The 22,930-nt window shown below is 39.4% G+C and overlaps 1 protein-coding gene and 1 non-coding gene across 37 annotated transcripts in view; one reads left to right on the top strand and one right to left on the bottom strand.

Moving 5' to 3' along the window:
- The window catches only part of EIF4G3 (eukaryotic translation initiation factor 4 gamma 3), a 366,672-nt gene that overhangs the window by 15,664 nt on the left and 328,078 nt on the right, over positions 1 to 22,930 (bottom strand). For all 36 annotated transcript variants that reach the window (XM_063719739.1, XM_063719647.1, XM_063719688.1 and 33 more), the window contains 4 exons: positions 14,449 to 14,621; positions 5,395 to 5,520; positions 3,873 to 3,954; positions 1,365 to 1,463 (listed from right to left, as the gene is read on the bottom strand). In XM_063719739.1, the coding sequence (XP_063575809.1) occupies positions 1,365 to 1,463; positions 3,873 to 3,954; positions 5,395 to 5,520; positions 14,449 to 14,621 (480 nt within the window). The remainder of the gene's footprint in view (positions 1 to 1,364; positions 1,464 to 3,872; positions 3,955 to 5,394; positions 5,521 to 14,448; positions 14,622 to 22,930) is intronic.
- LOC112131294 (U7 small nuclear RNA) lies at positions 14,834 to 14,895 on the top strand. Its single transcript, XR_002913392.1, has one exon. It is a non-coding gene; the product is annotated as a U7 small nuclear RNA (small nuclear RNA).

Here is a 22,930-nt window from a genome sequence, read left to right as displayed (position 1 = left end):
TTCCTTCTTTTAATATAGTGTTATTTTATACTCTGAATGATAATTCCATTACCTCAAGTCCATGGGGTCTAAATCTACTACTTATTGTCTGTTTACTTTTATCTTTACTTCTTTAATTGTATGTTAAATGAACACCAAGTGTCAACTCATATATTTAAATAATTTGTATTTGTAGAAAATAAGGGGACCTAAGTTGAGGATGTTTCTCCAAAGAGCATTTTGATTTGCTTCTTCTGGGAGCCAAGGTAATACTGAACTGGGACTAAGTCAACTTTTTCCATGACATCTGACGGCATTTGTAATAGTATCTTCCCACTGGGCTATGTGTCCTTTGGGCAATATGCCCTTCACATGTAATTACTATTCATAGTTCAGGTTTCATCTCTGGCTTTTCCCCCTCATTAATTCTTTTTGTCCCTTTGAAGGAAATTACTTCCACCTCTTCTGAGTCCAGTAACACATCAGAAGTTATGCTTCATGCAGGTTCTTATTGCTGTGGCAAGAATGCTCTTCAGTGTTCCAGACTACAACCAAAAAGAAAGCTAATGTCCATAGCAACCTAATATAATATCTTTATCCAGAACAACATACTTATTTTAAAGTCATTTTCAGATTGCATTCTTGTTCTCTTTTTACCTATGGTGATTTTTTTTTCTCCTTATTCCTGATTTTGTTGGCTGTCTTAGCTTTAGTTTTCCTCATGAGTTCTAGGATTTTGATTTTCAGTAACGTTTTGAGAGAGTTTTGTTTTCTTTCTGTTACTTTTCTTGATCTAATTTGTTTTATGGTTACCTCAACCTAACAGCCCACAAATCCTCCTATAGGACCAGATTATACTGATCATGGTGGGTCTTCTGTTTTGTAGATTTCTGGATCTAGTTACCAGTCAGTAGGCAGGATAGCTAAGGTTCTGGGTATGAGACTGTGTCTACTTCCTTGCACTTATTTACCTGTGCAGTTTCAAGCTATAAGCTTGTCTCCAATCTTCTACCTTATAAGGGTATTAATGGTCTCCATTCCCCACAGAATAACTTGTGGCTGCTTCTGGCCTGCCATCAGACCCAGCAATCAGGAGACAGCTTTGGCCCTGTCACCCTGCTTTATTTGTTAACTTCATTTCTGCTTGCTGTAGCTTGTTTTTCTACAGGTTGCTAAGTCTTTTACATTTTCTTTTTTTAAATATCAATCATCTGATGACTACACAGTTGGAGTGGCTTTAAAAGCATGAACTTAAAAGGACATCTTTACCAAGATTCCTATTTTGATGTAATTTTAATGACTGGAATACGAAGGAAATTACCTTCATTTCCTCTATGAAATAGATCAACTACTGTCAAACAGCAAAACATAAGACTTGTTCTTACCTGCTCCAAGAGAAAATTATGTACATCTTCTCCTTCTGGTAAAAAGTCCTTCCAGCTGAGGTCAGCCTCCCTCCATAAGGCTCCCACTTTCTTATGGCTCTAAAATAGAGAGAAATCCAATCCATTTACTTTCACAGTGGAAGAAGAAACAGAAAAAAAAAAAAAGATTTGCCTGAAGTCAAAGAGTGCAAACCCCAAAAAGCTGAAAAATCAAAACTTCTCCAGCGGGGCATGGTGGTGCACACCGGTAGTCCTAGCTACTAGGGAGGCTGAGGTGGGAAGACAGCTTTCACCCAGGAGTATGAGTCTAGCCCAGGCAGCACACACAGCAAGACCAGTCTCGAAAACAAACTTTTCCTCGCTGACAAAAAGTTAATCTCTTAAGACTTGTGACTTTCAAACTAAGATGTCTGAATGCACATAAATATAATGGTGAATAATTGAAGTACAGCTGCTTAAGATTAAATAATTTATTTAAGAGGTGACTAATCTGGGGAGCTACAGCTGGTTATCTGGGATTTATAAACATTAAAAAAAGTCCAATACACAGAGTTTATAAATTCCACACTGTGTCTTTTCCTAGATAGCTCTGTATGTATCTGCTATTAAAGCCATTCAAGAAGCCTCACTAGAATCCCTCTTCATAATAGATCACAGCCATGCTGCCTGATACAAGGAGGCTTAAGGCAGTTGTTATTCCTGAACCAGGAATGAGAAGTGTTTCAAGGGCAAGAAGCACAAGGTTGAGCCCAAGAGAGACAAGAAAAAAGAGCTGTTGTCAGGTAGAAAAAAATGAAGAGGTACAAGTTCTCTACCTGAAGAAAGTTACAGTGACAAAGGAAAATGCCAGGTTTGAGGCTGTTGTTGTCATCTGAGAGGTATGTATTAATTACTTCATAGAGTAACTTGTCCAAGGCATAGCTGAAAATATAGTGGAACCAGAATTTGAACTCGGCCATCTGGATCCAAAGCTTACACTCTATAAGAATTTAGTTTTATTTGGACGTAGGGTTGTGCTGTTTCTATACATCAAAGTTAGTAAGAATGTGAGTTTTCAGTTATTATTATTAATTTTTGAGACAGAGTCTCTCTCTGTAGCTCAGGTTGAAATGCAGTGTGGCACAATCTCGGCTCACTCCAACCTCCACCACCCAGATTCAAGCGATTCTCCTGCCTCAGCCTCCCAAGTAGCTGGGATTACAGGTGCCTGTCACCATGCCTGGCTAATTTTTGTATTTTTAGTAGAGATGGGATTTCGCCATGTTGGCCAGACTGGTCTCCAACTCCTGGCCTCAAGTGATCCACCCGCCTCGTCCTCCCAAAGTGCTGGGATTACAGGCATGAGCCACTGCGCCAGCAAGAATGTGAGTCTTTTTTTTTTTTTTTTTTTTTTTTTGAGACGGAGTCTCGCTCTGTTGCCAGGCTGGAGTGCAGTGGCATGATCTCGGCTAACTGCAACCTCTGCCTCCCAGGTTCAAGCGATTCTCCTGCCGCAGCCTCCTGAGTAGCTGGGACTACAGGCGCATGCCACCATGCCCAGCTAATTTTTGTATTTTTAGTAGAGACGGGGTTTCACCATGTTGGCCAGGATGGTCTCGATCTCTTAACCTCGTGATCTGCCCACCTCGGCCTGCGAAAGTGCTGGGATTACAGGCATGAATCACCGTGCCCGGCCAGAATATGAGTTTTAAATAAGGACTAAAGACAAGTAGGTTGGAGAGGGGAAATTTTGGACATAAAAACTAGGGTTCAGTAAAAATTTTAGTGCCATTAAGCAAAGAGTAGTATTAACAAATAGTCAACAGAACTAGAGACCAGGATATTTAGTGCATCTGTTTATGAATAACTACCACACAAATGGGATACAGGACTTCTGTATCAGAGGGAGGAATGAAACACTGACTTTAAACATTAAAATCTATCATCCAATATCTTTGGGTCAGGCGTAAGTAAGTCAGAAATCACTCCAGCATCTTCATTTCTGAGTTCTGTTTTGTTTTGACATCTCTCATCCCCTCATCCTAGACATTTCACTCCCTTTGTGATGCCACAACACTTCCCCAAACCTCTTAGACTTCTAACAGAGCACTTTCACTCTTTTGAAATTATTGGTTTAGATTTATCTGTTCCCACTTTATAGACTGACAGCCTGCCATAGACGTTATAGACTGACAGCCTCCAGCTCTATGGAGCTTTTCGTTGAAATCTATTAAAACATATCAATGATATACCCATTTTGTTTCAAAGGAAGAAAAAATCAACCACAAATAAAACATGTCTTGAGATTCTTTAGAATTATACCAAATCTAGTCGAGATTTGATAGTTCTTCCCCAAGATATTAGCAAACAGAAGGACAAATGCACCTCAGAAAGAAACTGGGTTGAAGCAGAGGCCTCACTCTTAATTACTTGTACCCTGAGACCTAAGCTATTCACAGATAACCCAAGATCAAGATCACTGCCCTTCCTAATAATACTGTTGAGTCTGACACTCAGTGTAACACTCACCATTTGTTTGCATAGTAGGTGCAATATTTCAGAAAGCAAGACCCCAGCTCTTCCAACAGGAAGTAAAGGTTTGCTAAATTCTCTGTAAAAGATAGGAGCAGTGATTAAGTATCTCTAAAGAAATCCTTTCTTCTAGAACAAGAGGCAAACAATGTGTGACCAAAAACCAGATACTGTGCAACCTACATAATACTGGGCAAGCCAAAGCTCCAGGACATGCTCTAAGTCATTTTCAGGAGAAGTTCCTGAAAAGGTACATGCGAGTTCTTGGTTTTTACCTTTTTCTTTAACCACTTCAGTGACAGAAGCAACACAAAGATCAAATGCGGTAATCTGTTTCTTTATGTAAATTCTGCTTCAAGCTAAAACGAGAAGCACCTTAGGTAACAGGGAGTTGTGATGCTTTTATAAAGTTTTTTTTTTTTTGAGACAGAGTCTCGCTCTGTCGCCAGGCTGGAGTGCAGTGGCGCAATCTTGGTTCACCACAATCTCCAATTCCCTGGTTCAAGTGATTCTTCTGCCTCAGCTTCCCGAGTAGCTGGGATTACAGGCATGTAACACCATGCCCAGATAATTTTTGCATTTTAGTAGAGACAGGGTTTCACCATATTGGCCAGGATGGTTTTGATTTCCTGACCTTATGATCCGCCCGCCTCGGCCTCCCAAAGTGCTGGGATTACAGGCGTAAGCTATCGCGTCTGGCCATATATAAAGTATTTTTAAGAAAGGAAGCTTTTCTTTATAGATGAAATTATGGATGAAACAGCGAAGGGGCCAATTTGTTTAATAGTCTAAATCAGTATTTACCAAACTGTGTTCCATAGGATATCTATACTCTAAGTGAGGCAATGCTGAATTAAACAAAGCTAACTAGTTTTTATTTATTGCTTTACTATAGGACTGTCATAAACTTTAATATGCTAAGTATGTTTTGTTATTCTCAAAGAAAAGGGACGTGACCATGTGCAAAGTTTGACTATATAAACAACTTTTGTGGAAACACTAGTGTTTCGAAGAACAGAGTTTGGGAACCACTGGTCTATATAATGTAGCATCCATTCCCCACTCACATCCAAACGTAGGAATACTTGAGATCTCAGTTCATTTTATTATAATCATCCTTTTATTATAATCATGAGCATGTACTATGGGGTATCGCAGTCTGACAAGTTACAATGGGAAAATATAACTACTTACAGCACTAGTGCAATGATAGACACAAAAGCCAGATGAACATTAAGCTTCTAGAAGCAGTCATCTTCCAATTACATGATTCTGGAGCCAATCTATCATCGCCACTACCCTCAACAGACCACAGGGCTATCAAATCCCCAAAATATCTCAGGTGTAGACCTAGCATAAGGTAACATTTTTACACTGAAATCGGAAGTCTTAAAGAGTCACAGGCTGCATTCAAGAGTCTCCAAAGGCGATAATGGGACAGTACTATGCTAGAGAGCTAGCAAGTGAGTTATGTGTCAGTTCTACCTGATATGTATCAAGAGAAACAAGTATAACTTACATGGTAAGTTCTCTCATGGAGATTCCACCTTCTTTTAACATGGGGGTCACCAGTTCAGCAAGGTACAACCAAATATGGGGAATATCAATGGCCATGTCATCTGCCAATTCCAAAGTTTCTGAAAAACTGAAAAGGAACAGGGGGTAAAAATCACAAGCAAATGTAATTCAAAAGTTAAAATTAAATAAAGAGATAAAAAATCAGTCAACAAATACATATTAATCACCTGCTACGTTAGGTACAGTCTAGCCACAAAGTGACTGGTAAACACATTACCATTCTCAAAGAGATTATGTTAGCGCAGGGAAAAAGACTAGAACAGACAAAAGCATACTTGCAAATAGGGCTAATACTCTGAAGAACATGAACTATGGTACCAGAAGGAGGTCAGAAAATACCTCCATATAAAGGTGACATTTGAAAGCCTTAAATGATGAAAAAGAGGACAGTCCTGTGAAGTTCTAGGGGAAAAACTGTCCATTTAATCCCGCACTATAAAGAATTCACCACAGTTGAATATCATATCCTCTGAGTCAGTCAAAAGCACTGACTAAACACTTACTGTAAAAGACAAAAATCTGTGTCCTTGAGGAACCTTACAATGGGGAAAAAACTGGATGGATATAAGAGTCTGGCAACATTACTAACATTATCATCATTATTACATGTTACAAACTGTTCTATCTCTACAGAAAAGCTAATGGTTTCAGGCTTTTGTGCTATGAATTATAAATATTTCTCAATGTCAAGCAAATGGGAATTAAATATAAAACTTAGGAAAATCAAATATAAAATACCAGCACTCTTATATAGGCTAAAAATCATAGCTATTCATTTGGAAGTATAAACAAACAACTCAAGACTTTGTTAATTATTTCCACATACGATATATAATAAAGTACAAAAGCAAATGAATTTAACTACAGGAGACATACACATAACTGCAAGTCATAAGGAAAGGGAGGAATGAATTGAAGAGCTAAGAGCAGGTGGTAATTGTATGCATGCCCTTTCAGATCTCTACAATTGTAAAACGTGTGCTTTTCCACTGCAGTTCCAGGTTCTAGCCAAAGTATGCCACCCTTTTTTCAGAGGCCTACATCTCACTAAAACTTTTCACTTAAAAAGAGCTACCACAATAGGCAGGTTCACCATTCTGAAGCTGCCATTTCAAAACAGTTTGCAACTCAGCCATATTATCTAACTCTGGGCTTCATGAATCCTTAATTCCAACTTTCTAACCTCACAGCTTGCAATTATTTGATGCCGAGGACAGTGTCTGTGCTATGGCAAATAGATGTCAAATAACTGCAGGTTCTCTCATTATGTGCATACTTTGGGTTCAGTTAATGTACCACTGATGGAATATAATCTAGCTGGACTCCAGGATTTCTAGGTTAACCACCTGATCCTGCCAACTCATGCTCTGTGGGCTAGCAGCATAAATTAAGCTGTTTAATGGGCCCAAGAGACAACTGTAGCCATGCCGGTCTTTCAGCAGTATACCTGCTGCTATTTTTATCTCATATATTTTATCTCATTACAAATAAAATATACCCATATTCTTGCCTTGGTTTTTTATGCCTTGATCAGTCAGTTCATCATGGGACAGTCCACAGAACACAATCAGTGGTCAAATCTATACTGCTAACAAAAACCTTTTTGGCTGAACATAGGATTTCCATAGAACAAGCCTGTAAGAAGCTTATTTTTTTTTCAGGTTTAGAGTTCTTAAATCCTGTTGCGTGATTCTAAAAGAAAAATCTTAAGTGTGCTGAAGCACCTAGGTAATAACTGTCTTTATGTCTTTGCACTACTACATAGCCTATAATAATGCTTTGCACCACATGTATTTTCTAAAAGCTGACAAAATGAAACAGAGCTACATCATACCCTTGCCTCTTGGCATGCAGTGACCATCACAGTCATTGGACTGTCAGGCTTTTCTTTGAGTGGAAGGAAAAAACCACAGCCATTGGACTGAACTTTGGTAAGGTCTACGTAGATGAGACTGCAGATATCCCTCCGCCCATTTCAACTACAAAAGCTCCACTTCATTTTATATACTGGGTTTTTGTCTAAAATTTTAACTGAAGAAAGGGATACATGATTAAAAGAAAAATATTTAAAAATTTTAATGCAGTGAAGTTCTGATAAGAAATCTTTCAAAAAAGCAAAATAATGCTACCACAATTGAAAGTGGTATTATCAAAAATAACCAGAAAACAAATTACAAAATGGCAGTAGCAAGTCCTTATCTATCAATAATTATGTCAAATGTAAATGGATTAAATTTTCCAATCAAAAGACAGAGTGGCTAAACAGATTAAAAAATAAGATCCGGCCAGGTGCAATGGCTCATGCCTGTAATCCCAACACTTGAAGAGGTCAAGGCAGGAGGATCAATTGAGCCTAGTTGTTGGAGACCAGCCTGGGCATTGTAGGGAGAATCTGTCTCTATAAAAAAATAAAAAAAATTAGCCAGGCATCATGATGCATGGCTGTGGTCCCAATTACCCAGGAGGATTGCTTGAGTCCAGAAGGTAGAGGTTGCAGTGAGCCTTGATTGCGCCACTGCACTCTAGCCTGGGTGAGAGAGTGTGACTCTCTCTCAAAATTTAAAAAATAAATAAATGAAAAATGAAACCCAACCATATGCTGCTTATAAGAGATTCACTTTACTAGTAAGGACATTCATAGACTGAAAAGGAAGAGAAGAAAAAAGGTATTTCATGAAAATAGAAATCAAAGGCCGGCAGGGGTAGCTATACTTATACGAGACAAAAAGGACATTAAGTCAAAAACTATAAAAAGAGACAAAGGTCATTATGTAATGATAAAGGAATCAATTTACTAAGAAGATATAACAGTTATAAATACATATGCACCTCAAATTGCAGTACCTAAAAACATAGGGCAATTAATTTCCTGAAGGGAAAGACAGACTACAACACAGCAAGAGCAGGGGACCTCAATACCCTTCTTTAAACAATGAACAACTCATCTAGACAGAAAATCAGTAAGGAAACATTGGGCTTGAATTATACTTTAAACCAAACAAAACTATACAGAACATTCCATTAAACAGCAGCAGAATACATATTCTTCTAAAGTGCAAATTAAACATTCTCCCCAATAGATCATATGTTAGACCACAAAACAAGACTTAACAAATTTAAGAGGACTGAAATCATATCAAGTATCTTTTTGGATAACAATACAATAAAACTTGAACTCAGTAACAGGAGAAATCTTGGAAAATATCCAAATACGTGAATATTAAACAACATCTGCCTAAACAACCAATAGGTCACAGAAGAAATTAGAAAGGAATTTTTAAAAAATACCTTGAGACAAATGAAAATGGAAACACAACATACCAACACTTATAGAATGCAGCAAAAGTGCTCCTAAGAGGGAAATGTATAGCAATGAGCATCTATATCAAAAAAGAAAAAAGATCTCAAACAATATACCATTACAAATCAAGGAACTAGAAAAAGAACAAACTAAGCCCAAAGTTAGCACAGGGAAGGAAATAACAAACATCTAAACAGAAATAAATGAAATAGACACTTAAAAAACGAAAGAAAAAAAAAATCAATGATACTCGGAGTTGTATTTTTGGAAAAATGAAGAAAATCAAGAAACCCTTATCTAGACTAGGAGAAAAGACAGAAGACTCAAAATAAGAAATGAAAGAGGAGATATTACAACTGATACCACAGAAATACAAAGGATCATAAGAAACTACTATGAACAATAAATGGATAATCTAGAAAAAAACAGATAAACTCATAGATATATACAACAAATCAAGACTGAATCATGGCCAGGTGCACTGCCTTAAACCTGTAATCCCAGCACTTTGAGAGGCCAAGGCGGAAGGATCATTTGAGTCTAGGAGTGCAAGACCAGCCTGGGCAACATAGTGAGACACCATCTCTACAAAAAATAAAAAATTAGCTGAGCACAGTGGCGTGCACCTACTGTCCCAGCTACTTGAGCAGTTGAGGTGGGAGGATCACTTGAGCCCAGGAGGTTGAGGTTGCAGTGAGCCACAATGAAGCCACTGCACTCCAACCTGGGTGACAGAGCAAGACCCTATCTCAGAGAGAGAAAAAAAAAGCCCAGGACTAGATGGCTTCACTGCTGAATTCTACCAAACACTTGAAGAAGAACAAATTCTTCTCAAATTCTTCCAAAAAATTGAAGTGGAGAAAATACTTCCCAAGTCATCTTACAAGGTCAGTATGGCAATCCTCTCACCTCGGCTTCCTGAGTAGCTGCAGCTATAGGCACCCACCACCATGCCCAGAGAGTTTTTGTATTTTTTGGTAGAGATAGGGTTTCACCATGTTGCCCAGGCTAGTCTCAAACTCCTAGGCTCAAGCAATTTGCCCACTTTGGCCTCCCAAAGTGTTTTTTGTTTTTAAAGATAGGATCTCACTCTGTTGCCCAGGCTGGGGTGCAGTGATGCTCTCACAGTTCACTATAGCTTGAATTCCTGGGCTCAAGCAATCTTCCTGCCTCAGCCTCCCAAGTAGCTGTAATTATTGGCACGTGCCACCATGCACAGCTAATTTTTTTGTTAATTTTTTTTAGAGATGGGGTCTTGCTATGTTGCCCAGGCTGGTCTTGAACTCCTGGCCTTAAGCCATCCTCCCACCTTAGCCTCCCTGGTAGCTGAGATTACAGGAACGAATCACCATGTCCAGCCTACATAGGGTCTTTTACCAACGTAGAATTGCTGTAAGCAGTAATAAAAGTTCCAGAAAAGTAGTCAAGGAAGAGATAAGAATTTCCTCTCTAACAAACATCTCCCAAAGTGAAATACTAATGTATCAATCTTCCTCTAGGGTACATATTTTGTGTCTATTGTCCACTCTAATTTTTAAAACCTTGGTCTTCATTTGTTTATTATATTTTCAAAGTCATTCCAATTCTGTGACTAACAGCAAACTGCACTCAACTATATTTACTAGACAGTTCTTAAAAAGTTTTCTGAAATCATGATATAAAAAGACTATCAACACACTGTTTGAAGTGCATGTACCTATATAATAATGCTTCTACCTATCTACCTACCAACCTAACCAGGGTCATAAAGTATTTAGATTCAAGTCCTGAAAATATCAGGACGATGGCTTGATGTTTTCTTTGTGGAGGTATGTTTTACATACAGCAACTATTATGCTCATAGTTGATATAACATCTTGTAAGGAAAATTCCAAAGGACCTAAAAGCTATATTCATAAAGCCTATTTGAAACTTTTGTCTATTTTACTACTTTGCAGCAGTGCATACCCTAAAGAGAACTATAGGGAGAAATGGCAGATTAGTAGCTAGCTCACCAGGGACCAGTATACCTGGAGGCTTTCTGCTTTTTTTTTTTTTTTTTTTTTTTTTTTTTGAGAAGGAGTCTCACTCTGTTGCCAGGCTGGAGTGCCGTGGCACAATCTCAGCTCACTGCAACCTCTGACTCCCTGGTTCAAGCAATTCTCCTGTCTCAGCCTCCCGAGTAGCTGGGATTACAGGCATGCGCCACCATGCCCAGCTAATTTTTGTATTTTTAGCAGAGACGGGGTTTCACCATGTTAGCCAGGATGGTCTGGATCTCCCGACCTCGTGATCCGCCTGCCTCGGCCTCCCAAAGTGCTGGGATTACAGGCGTGAGCCACCGTGCCTGGCTGGCTTTCTGCTTTCTAACCTTCCCAGAGTTATCATTGGCTTGGCGAGCTAGGCAGAAACTGTTTCCCCAACTGTTCACAAGTTGACATCTAAGCAGTAGCAGCACCCAAAACAGCTGATCTCAGAGGCTCTTCCACAATACTATGGAAGGACAATACTATCTTTGTAGGTTAAGAATAAAGAAGCAAAAGACAGGGTATCTTCATGGCTCCAATGAAATGGCCTCCCTAGACAGTATGAACCATTTATAACTCAGGCTTTAGAAGGGATTGTGAAATTCTGATCTGCTTGCAAGAAAGCTCTTGGTGGACACTGACATGAAGCAATACCTACATTTCCCCCTTAGAAAAAGGTGGCACTAAATTGTCAGGCATCTCCATTTAGAATAAAATAATACAACTTTTACATGTCTTGGTCTAAGGTCCAAGACTGGTTAGGTCTAAGCATCAAAGGTTAGGCCTGGAGACACTGCACTGCCTCTAGCTGCAGACGGAAGCAGGTATGGTGAAACATGAAGTAACTGCTGAGACAGAAGTGTTAACCTCATTTTATGTCCAAATAAAAGGTAGTAGTGTGGTAATTATTGCTGGCAACAGCAATTCTAACACCAACAACAAAACTGTAGCCACCATGTCTGGTTATGATATTTTTTCTTCAGAGAATCCCACAAAGGGAGAAATGCAAATGTCTGAGATATCCTAGAGACTAAGCTAGTATCTCACAAGTTCAATTATAGCCGATAAAGGTAGACTATGCTTCTGGGCATCTTTATAGATATGAATCAACTTCTGAGTATAGTTTGAAGAGACAGAAAATGGTAAATTATCATTTACCATTATCATTTCCAGAATTTTCTGAGGAATGTAGCATAATCTCTGGGTAATAAGTAACTATTTATAAATGGATATCCTCGTCACTCCAACAGTATTATTTCTAGGAAATTATAGTTTCAAGTCTGCTGGGAGGACCATATTCAATCTGATTGTGAGGGTGTACATACCTTTATTTGCTCTTACCATTTGCACTGGCTAGTTACTGGACTGAATTGGAGGCTTCTCTTTTAAAACTGGGAAACCATCCTGGCCTTAAAAATCAACAACCACAGCAACTTTTGCTGAAGTATCTTACTAACTGGTTCAAATGGCCTTAATGCAGAGCAATCTAGCTTATTGCTGAAAGAAAACTTTTTTTTTTTCCCCAGACATGGTCTCATTCTGTCACCTAGGCTGGAGTGCAGTGGTGTGATCATGGCTTATTGCAGTCTGGACCTCCCAGGTGCAATCCTTCTGCCTCAGCCTCCCAAGTAGCTGGGACTATAGGTGCACACCACCATGCCTAGATAATTTTTGTATTTTTAATATAGATGGAGTTTCACCATGCTGCCCAGGCTGGTCTTAAACTCCTGGGCTCAAGCGATCTTCCCACCTCAGCCTTCCAAAGTGCTAGCATTACAGGTGTGAGCCACCATGCCCAGCCTGAAAGAAAACTTTTTTGAGAGGGAGTCTTGCTCTGTCGCCCAGAATGGAGTGCAGTGGTGCAATTTCGGTTCACTGCAACCTCCACCTCCCTGGTTCAAGAGATTCTCTTGCCTCGGTCTCCGGGTAGCTGGGATTACAGGCGCGTGCCACCATGCCCGGCTAATTTTTTGTATTTTTAGTAGAGACGGGGTTTCACCATGTTAGCCAGGATGGTGTCGATCTCCTGACCTCGTGATCCACCCGCCTCGGCCTCCCAAAGTGCTGGGATTACAGGTGTGAGCTACGGTGCCCAGCCTAATTTTCATATTTTTAGTAGAGATGGGGTTTCACCATGTTGGTCAGGCTGGTCTCGAACTCCTGACCTTGTGATCTGCCCACCTCGGCCTCCCAAAATACTGGGATTACAGGCGTGAGTCACCACGCCTGGCAAGAACACTTTTTAATGGTCCTAGGGGCAAGTATAAATTTTCTAGGACCTAGAAGACAATGTCGCCATTGCTTGCAAAGTCAAATGAATAAATGCAACAATGACTTTTTTGTTTCTTTGAGACTGAGCCAGGCGGAGCGCAGTGGTGCAACCTTGGCTCACTGCAACCTCTGCCTCCCGGGTTCAAGCGATTCTTATGCCTCAGCCTCGCAAGTAGCTGGGATTGCAGACTCACGCCACCACGTTGGGCTAATTTTTGAATTTTTAGTAGATGTTGGCATGTTGGCCATGGCTGGTTTCAGACTCCTGATCTCAAGTGATCCACCCGCCTCAGCCTCCCAAAGTGCTGGGATTACAGGTGTGAGCCACTGCACCCGGCCAACAATGACATTTAATGGTTACCTTATTCTAAAAGGATTGCCATATGTGAAATGACTACAGAAAAATATACAGTGGCATTTAATCACATGTGCATTTAATTTATGAGAATATGAGCTTGGCCAAAAAAAAAAAAAAAAAAAAAAAAAGAGGAAAATTACAAGTAGTACAGAAATTCTTACTGCCATTTAATTCAATAAGCATATGTCCAGGTGAGGATGAGATGGCAGATGTAAATCCAATGTCCAGACCTTAGGAGATCCTAGTTGCTATTCCCTTAGAGAGTGGGCATCTGTCAGTGCTGGGTGTGACTCTGTTTTTATATTTGATACAACATGGCTCCTAAAACAAAATTTTTTACCAATGCAATTTTCACTTTAAACATTGGTTATACAACCTATGCCTGGGTAAGATTTTGTGGTTGAACCACAAGGAAACTGATCCATGTACTTGTGATGATGGTATATCACAAATATACCAGAAGCTGATCAAATGAGGATTCACCACCAATGACAGGCAGATAGGCAGACCTTATCAAACCATCCATTGACAAGAATCATAATGAAACCAACCTGAAATAGACTAAATCATTAAGAACACCGAGTTACATATCCTTCTCCATGAGGCTAGAGTGGGCACACAAGTGCTTCCTAGCCACAATAACCATGGTTTATTCAAAGAATAAGGTTTTTAAATTTAAGACAATTTTTCAGAATTGTTCTCACAAAGAAAAGCTTTTTTCCTCAAAGAACATTTGGGGATCACATGTAAATAGGCTGCTAAAGGCCTCAGAGTTTCCCTGAGGCTAAGGGGTCTCTGTTACCTTACTTACATCATGATAGAGATCTAACAATAATATTCAGAAAACCTCCAGATAACCTTTATGCCCCAGCACAATCTATAAAATGCCATCACATCAACCAACATATCAATATATTAATTGCATCATATCAACATATTACAGTAGATACAGTTTTCATCTATGGAAAAAACTAAATACTTAAAGAGGTAAGTACTTTGAAAATAAACTGGTACCCAAGAGCCTAGTAACTGAATACCATTCGTGAAGAGGATACTGACCCTTTGAAAAAGTCCTGTTTGCTGAGTTTTTCTGACTGTACCAGATGATAGAGTAGTTGGCCCATGTGATCCCTGGTGATCTGACTCCTTTCCAGGGTGGACTCCACTCCCACTCTCACAAAAACATGCAGTAGGCCCTGGGCATTCAGCTCTTCCACACACTGCATGGCTTCCTGTTCCAACAGCAAACAAACGTTTACTCCAAAATCTGGATAGTGTTACCAGAATGTTAAGATAACTTTAAAATCTTTTACTTACAACAGAATCAGTAGAAAACTCCATGAACAGGACAGTTTTCATATATAAGTTTATATTTGTTTAACATAATATATAGCTCAGTAAATTGCAGGCTGATATGGGCAATATTAAAAGTCATACAAAAAAGGAGCATTACAGTCCTTTTCAAATTTGTCTAGTAGGTTTTCCAGTTTTTACCAGAGAACTGTTTTTATAAATAAAAATTTTTTAAAAATGATACATCTTTAAAAAGTTAACATGTTTAACAATTTTATTAAACATCACTCAAAGGGCGAGTCAAATGCATTTTTCTACATAATATTTACTTATTTTATGATCACTTATTTAAAAAATTGAAAATGGTATATTACGAAATAGAAATTTAACGTCATGATTCAAAAGCCTTAATGTGTCAGCAGAGGTTACTGTGCCTGTGTAGGTTAATATTTGCACAGTCTTCAATGAAAAAGGTCTTCCTTCATATGAAAGTTAAATTTAAGTGATACGGTTAGGTTAAGCATTAAAATTCTTTTAGTAAGTTCTTGTGGTATGCTTCTTAATGTGTGCTTGTCAACTGGTGTTTACTATAGAGTATCCAGCCAAGTCAGTATCTTTGGTCTGAAGGGTGAAAGTAGGTCAGCCAGAGCTGCTGATACACCGATAAAGCAGTGTATCTCTCTGTTCTCAGCTACTGGAAATTAGTCTGGTGCCCTGAATTCACAATCTTTTGGTTCAACCTTTGAAGCAAAGTAGCTCTTCCAAGGGGGAGGATGTAGGTAGGAAGGGGGAGGATGTAGGTAGGAAGGGTGATGAACTGATGCAGAAGGGAGAAGGCTCATCTAGGTGTCTCACCACTGCCGCTTTTTCCTCCCTGCTCCTTTATTTAATACCTCCCTCACATTAACCTTTTATCTAACAAAATTTCAAGCCTACAGAAAAATTAAAGAGTCATACAATATACAACTACATATCTTCACTTTGATTTAGATTCATCAATTGTTTTCTTTCTGAATGTCCAAGAAATTTACTACAATATCAATAAAAATATTTGATATATAGTACATATTCAAATTTCCACAACTGTCTCCTAATGTCTAATATAGCTTTTTGTTGTTGCTGAGTACAGTTGAGAACCCGACTTTACATGTTATGATGTTGTTCAGATTCCTTTAATCTAAAATCGTCCTTTTTTGTCTTTTCATGACATTGCCATTTTTGAAACATTCAAGACAATTATCATGTAAAATGGTTTCTTTTTTCTTTTGAGACAGAGTTTCACTCTTGTCGCCCAGGCTGGAGTGCAATGACGTAATCTTGGCTGACTGAAACCTTTGCCTCCCAAGTTCAAGAGATTCTCCTGCCTCAGTCTCCCAAGTAGCTGGGATTATAGGCATGAGCCACTACGCCTGGCTAATTTTGTATTTTTAGTAGAGACAAGGTTTCTTCATGTTGGCCAGGCAGGTTTCAAACTCCTGACCTCAGGTAGTCGCCTGCCTCAGCCTCCCAAAATGCTGGGATTACAGGCGTGAGCCACCGCGCCCGGCTGTAAAATGTTCCTTATATATGCTTTTAACTAACTAATTCCCTTTTGTTTCTGGCCACATCTGTACCTCACAGACAGTCTTAGTTTGTTAAATAATTTACCACTCATCCTTCTTATTTCCAACTTCCAGAATGTTGCTTCTGTCTATTCCCTGGTCTCTTCATCCTTGTGGGTCTTTTAGTTTTTTTTTTTTTTTTTTTAAAGAGATAAGGTCTCAGTTAGTTACCCAGGCTAGAGTGTAGTGGCATGATTATAGATCACTGCTGCTTCAAATTCCCAGGCTCAGGCAATCCTCCTGCCTCAGCCTCCCAAGTAGCTGGGACCACAGGCATGCCACCATGCCCAGCTAATTTTTAAATTTTTTTTTGTAAAGATGGATATCTTGCCCAGGCTGGTCTCAAATTCCTGGGCTCAAGTGATCCTCTAGCCTTAGCCTCCGAAAGTGCTGGGATTACAGGTGTGAGCCACCGTACCTGGCCCCTTGTGGGTTTTTTAACCTCATTTTAAGCCAATCAACATCATTGTTATGCCTTTTCAAGAGGACTTGTAAATGAATGCAAATATTCAATCCTCAGGCTGGAAGTGGTGGCTCACACCTGTAATCCCAGCACGTTGGGAGGCCAAGGCGGGCAGATCATTTGAAGTTCAGCAGTTTGAGACCAGCCTGGCCAAGAAGGTGAAACCCCGTGTCTACCAAAAATACAAAAATTAGCTGTGTGTAGTGGTACACGCCTGTAATCCTAGCCATTTGGGAGGCTGAGGAAGGAAAATCACTTGAACCCGGGAGGCGGAGGTTGCAGTGAGCTGTAATCACCCCACTGCACTCCAGCCTGGGCGACACGGCGAGTCTGTCTCCAAAAAAAATAATAAATAAATAAATAAAAAATAAATAAAAATCATTCCTCAGTATTTAAATGGAAGTGATTAAATGTCTTCTAATGGGAATTCATTCACTGTGTTTGCATAAAGGGTCAATTAGCTATATCATGATATATATTTTTTAAACTTTTAAGATCAGGTGTACATGTGCAGGATGTGCAGCTTTGCTGCATAGGTAAATGTGTGTCATGGGGGTTTGCTGTACGGATTATTTCATCACCCAGATACTAAGCCTAGTATCCATTAGTTATTTTTCCTGATCCTGTCTCTTTCCTTCCACCTTCTGTCCTCCAGTAGGCCCCAGTGTGCATTTTTCTCCTCTATGTGTCCATGTGTTCTCATCATTTAGTTTCCACTTATAAGTGAGAACATGAAGTATTTGCTTTTCTGTTCCTGCATTAGTTTGCTAAGGATAATGGCCTCCAGCTCTATCCACGTCCCTGCAAAGGAAAGGATCTTGGTCCTTTGTATGGCTGTATAATATTTCATGGTGTCTATGTACCACATTTTCTTTATCCACTCTATCGTTGACGGGCATTTAGGTTGATTGCATGTTTTTGCTATTGTGAATAGTGCTACAATGAACATACGTGTGCATGTGTCTTTATAAGAGAACAATTTATATTCCTTTGGGTATATACACAGTAATGGGATTGCTGGGTCAAATGGTATTTCTCTCTCTAGGTCTCTCAGGAATCGCCACACTGTCTTCCACAATGGTTGAACTAATTTACACTCCAACAGTGTAAAAGTGTTCCTTTTTCTCCACAACCTCGCCAACACCTATTGTTTTTTGACTTTTTAATAATAGCCATTCTGACTGGTATTAGATGGTATCTCATTGTGGTTTTGATTTGCATTTGCATTTCTCTAATAATCAGTGATATTGAGGTTTTTTTTCTTGTGATTGTTGGCCACATGTATGTCTTCCTTTGAGTACTCTCTGTTCATGTCCTTTGTCTACTTTTTAGTGTGTGTTTTTTTTTACTTATAAATTTGTTTAAGCTCCTTATAGATGCTGCACATAAGACCTTTGTCGGGGGCCAGGCACAGTGGCTTATGCCTGTAATCCCAGTATTTGGGATGCGGATCACCTGAGGTTAGGAGTTTGAGATCAGCCTGGCCAACATGGCGAAACCCCATCTCTACTAAAAATACAAAAAATTAGCTGGGTGTAGTGGCGGGCGCCTGTAATCTCAGCTACTCGGGAGGCTGAGGCAGGAGAATCGCTTGAACCCGGGAGGCAGAGGTTGCAGTGAGCCAAGATTGCGCCACTGCACTCCAGCCTGGGCAACAAGAGCAACACTCCATCTCAAAAAACAAAAAAAAAGACAACAACAACAAAAAAACCTTTGTCGGATGTGTATATTGCAAACATTTCCTCCTATTCTGTAAGTTGTCTGTTTATTCTGTTGATTGATAGTTTATTTTGCTGTGCAGAAGCTCTATAGTTTAATTAGATCCCATTTGTCAATTTTTGCTTTCACTGCACTGTTTTTGGCATCTTCATCATGAAATCTTTGCCTGTGCCTATGTCCTGAATGGTATTGTGTAAGTTTTCTTCTTCATAGTTTTAAGTTTTACATTTTAATCCATCTTTGGTTGATTTTTGTATATGGTATAAGGAAAGGCTCCAGTTTCAATTTTCCGCATATGACTAGCCAGGTATCCCAATACCATTTATTAAAAAGGGAATCCTTTCCCCATCGCTTGTTTTTGTCAGGTTTGTTGAAGATAAGATAATTGTAGGTGTGTAGTCTTATTTCTGGGTTCTATATTCTGTTCCACTGGTCTATGTGTCTGTTCTTGTACCATACTACATTGTTTTGGTTACTGTAGCCCTGTAATATAGTTTGAAGTAGGCTGGGCGCGGTGGCTCACGCCTGTAATCTCAGCACTTTGGGAGGCCAAGGAGGGCGGATCACGAGGTCAGGAGATCAAGACCATCCTGGCTAACACCGTGAAACCCCATTTCTACTAAAAGTACAAAAAATTAGCTGGGCGTGGTGGCGGGCGCCTGTAGTCCGAGCTACTTGGGAGGCTGAGGCAGGAGAATGGTGTGAACCCAGGAGGTGGAGCTTGCAGTGAGCCGAGATCGTGCCACTGCACTCCAGCCTGGGCAACAGTGCAAGACTCCGTCTCAAGAAAAAAAAAAAAAAATCTATATCTATATATAGATATATATAGATATAGATATAGATATAGATATATAGATAGATATAGTTTGAAGTAGGGCAGTGTGATGCCTCCAGTTTTGTTCTTTTTGCTTATGACTGCCTTGGCTATTTGGGCTCCTTTTTTTGGTTCCATATGAATTTTTAAACACTTTTTTCTAGTTCTTTGTAGAATGTCAGTGGTAGTTTAATGGGAATAGCACTGAATCTATAAATTGCTTTGGGCAGTACAGCTATTTTCATGACAGTGATTCTTCCTATCCATGAGCATGGGACGTTTTTCCAGTTGTTTGTGTCATCTCTGATTTCTTTGAATAGTGGTTTGTAGTTCCCCTTGTAGAGATCCTTCACTTCCCTTGTTAGCTGTATTCCTAGGTATTTTATTCTTTTTTGTGGCAATTGTGAATGGGAGTTCACTGGAGATTTGGCTTTCAGCTTGACTGATGCTAGTGATTTTTGCACTTTGATTTTGTATCCTGAGTCTTTGCTGAAGTTGCTTATCAGCTTAATAAGCTTTTGGGCTGAGATGATGGGGTTTTCTAGATACAGGTTCATGTCATCTGCAAACAGGGAGAGTTTGACTTCCTCTCTTCCTATCTGAATATGCTTTACTTCCTTCTCTAGCCTGATTACCCTGGCCAGTACTATGTTGAATAGGAGTGGTGAGAGAGGGCATTCTTGTCTTGCGCTGGTTTTCAAGGGTAATACTTCCAGCTATATCACGATACTCACAGTGTCATTGTAGTTCATAACCTTGCCCTCCCATCTGCTTTTCTCATGGATTGCTTCTTTTTGTCTTTGAGCTTTTAGTTGAAATGATACTTCCTGTCTTCCCTGACTCCATCATATCACATAATTTTAGTTTTTGGCACTGAAAACATTTTTTTGGTAGCTACTGTTTATTAATTAATTTACTACCTATCTTTAGGGCCAGACTTGTCTGTATCTCCCCACTGGAATGTAAGCTCCATGGAAGCAGATTTTGTTGTTCACTACAAATATGGTATAACCAGTCATAACCCCTAAAATGTGGCTAGCACACTTAGGTATTCAATAAATATATAGCATAGAGGCTAAAACATGCACGGTGGAGTCAGACAGAGGTACATTTGAACCCTGGCTCTGCCACTTACTACCTTAAGAGTTTAGGAGTTTAACTTAATCTCTTGAGCTTAACTTTTTAGAGTTACCATGAGGAAAGTATATAAAATATATATATAAGAACTTGGCACAGTGCCAGGCACAAAATAAACCCTCAATAAATATTAATTTGAATTACTTTTAAAAACAATAGCACCTACTAGGAAGATATTTGGAAAAAAAATTTTTAAGATCAGCTCTTTAAGTCTTTAGCCTGACACACTAATACCCTAAAGGTAATGAGATAAAGCATTTTCTCCTCTGAAGCTAGAAACTTAGCTTTGAATCTTCAATCTGGCACTTATTAGCAGTAAGATTTTGAACAAGTTGCTTTACATCTTTGCACCTCAGTTTCCTTATCTGAAAAATGGGTATGATAATAACATCAACTTCAGGAGAATGTTACGAGGACGATACAAACTAATACATACCGAATGTGTACAACAGCACCCAATGCAGAGTAAGTCCTCAGTAAATGCCCAATGTTAATACCTGGTTCTTTTTTTTTTTTTTTTTTTTTAACTATATTGCAGGCACAGTTGCTTTGTACACTGCACAATGAAATTCTAAAGATACAACGATTCTGCCCCTTCTGTATTGCAAGCCTGGCCCAGGGCTCATGATTCTCCAAAGAGTCCTCTTATTGTACTCTTCAGGTGTTACTAAAGTCTTTTTCTCCCTATACCTCCAGTTCATCACAGGATCATATTTTTCCCCTTTTAAAGGGTTATTCATCGACTCTGTACATCCTTCAAATTACATCTGAAGCCAGTCTCCACTGTTTTCTTCCTCACTGTCTTGGCATTTCATCTTTCTTGGCCATTCTAATTTTTTTGCAATTCGTTCACATTTCCCTACTTCCATGCAAGAAAAGGGCTGTGCTGCCAATTTATAAGAATACCCCTAATTTTCCAGGAAGCTAACTGATGAATCACAGTACATCAGGTGTATTCTTTGGCTATTTCCAGTTAATGTTCATTTACTTTGGTACATTTCCAATAGTTTCTGCAAAGCACTCACCTCCACCTCACTCATCATCAAAAACTTCCTTCTACTTCTTCTGAATTTTGAAGAATTTCAGAGGCTTGAAGGCTTTAGAAAATTGAACTATAGATAACCAAGGTGATTTTTATATATAGAAACATGATGATTACACTGTTAAGAAAACAAGTAATATTTTTTTTTTTTTTTTTGAGACAGTCTCACTCTGTCACCCAGGATGGAATGCAGTGGGATGATCTTGGCTCACTGCAACCTCTGCCTCCCGGGCTTCAAGTGATCCTTCCATCTCAGCCTCCTGAGTAGCTGGGACTACAGATGCGTGCCACCACACCCGGCTAATTTTTGTATTTTTTGTAGAGACGGGGCTTTATCATGTTGCCCAGGCTGGTCTCAAACTCCTGAGCTTAAGTGATCCTCCTGCCTCAGCTCCCAAGGTGCTGGGATTACAGGCATGAGTCACTGCACCCGGCCAAGAAAACAAGTAATCTTGAAAGAATTTTTAATAATATAGTGCCAAAGCAGCAAAAGTAGTTAATGTATCTGACAAGTATTTTAATAGATAAGACTGTTTTAACAGATTAGCCTTTCCTGACCTCACATCACTTAATGAGATCCCATTAATGGATTTCTCCTAAGACCTATAGGTCTACTAGCATTTATCATAACTACAGTTAAGTAACTGCTAGTGGAGTTATTTGTTTATGGTTTATCTCTGCCACTAGACTATAGGGTTCACGACATCAGGTAGAAATGTCTTATTCACTACTATCTCAAAATGAAGATTAAAGAGAAGGTAAGGGTTAAAGAAGGGCAAATTCAAAGCCTTGTCTTGAAATCTCTGGCTTAGGCTGTCTGACTTGGCACATTGCTTGTTTCTTTATGCCTCAGTTTTATGAAATAAAGAAAAAGTAATGCTGGCCATATTTCAAGATTAATATGAGAATGATGACAGAATGATTATAAAGACCATGACAGGCCGGGCATGGTGGCTCACGCCTGTAATCCCAGCACTTTGGGAGTCCGAGGTGGGTGGATCATTTGAGGTCAGGAGTTCAAGAGCAGCCTGGCCAAAATGGTGAAACCCCGCCTCCACTAAAAATACAAAAATTAGCTGGGCATGGTGACGGGCGCCTGTAGTCCCAGCTACTTGGGAGGCTGAGGTAGGAGAATTGCTTGAACTTGGGAGGCGGAGGTTGCAGTGAGCCGAGATCGTGCCACTGCACTCCAGCCTGGGCAACACAGCAAGACTCTGTCTCAAAAAAAAAAAAAAAAAAAAAAAAAAAGACCATGACAGCTATATACAGGGTGCCAGAAATGCTTCATAATGATAATGTGTTGTTTTTGTTCCTTAATACAGAAGTCAATTTGGTTTTCCCTTAGTGGGGATGGCTTGGTACTCATTCCCTCTGCCCACCACTCTATGTTGTAAATCATAGCATCAAATTAAAAGAGAGTACTTGGCAGAAATGCATCAGCTTTAAGCAAACTGAATTGTGTAGGACTTGGA

The sequence above is a fragment of the Pongo abelii genome, chromosome 1, assembly GCF_028885655.2.
Source record: "Pongo abelii isolate AG06213 chromosome 1, NHGRI_mPonAbe1-v2.0_pri, whole genome shotgun sequence".
Classification (NCBI taxonomy): domain Eukaryota; kingdom Metazoa; phylum Chordata; class Mammalia; order Primates; family Hominidae; genus Pongo; species Pongo abelii.
Note: the sequence above shows the minus strand (reverse complement) of the source record. Positions and strands in the feature narration are given on the sequence as shown.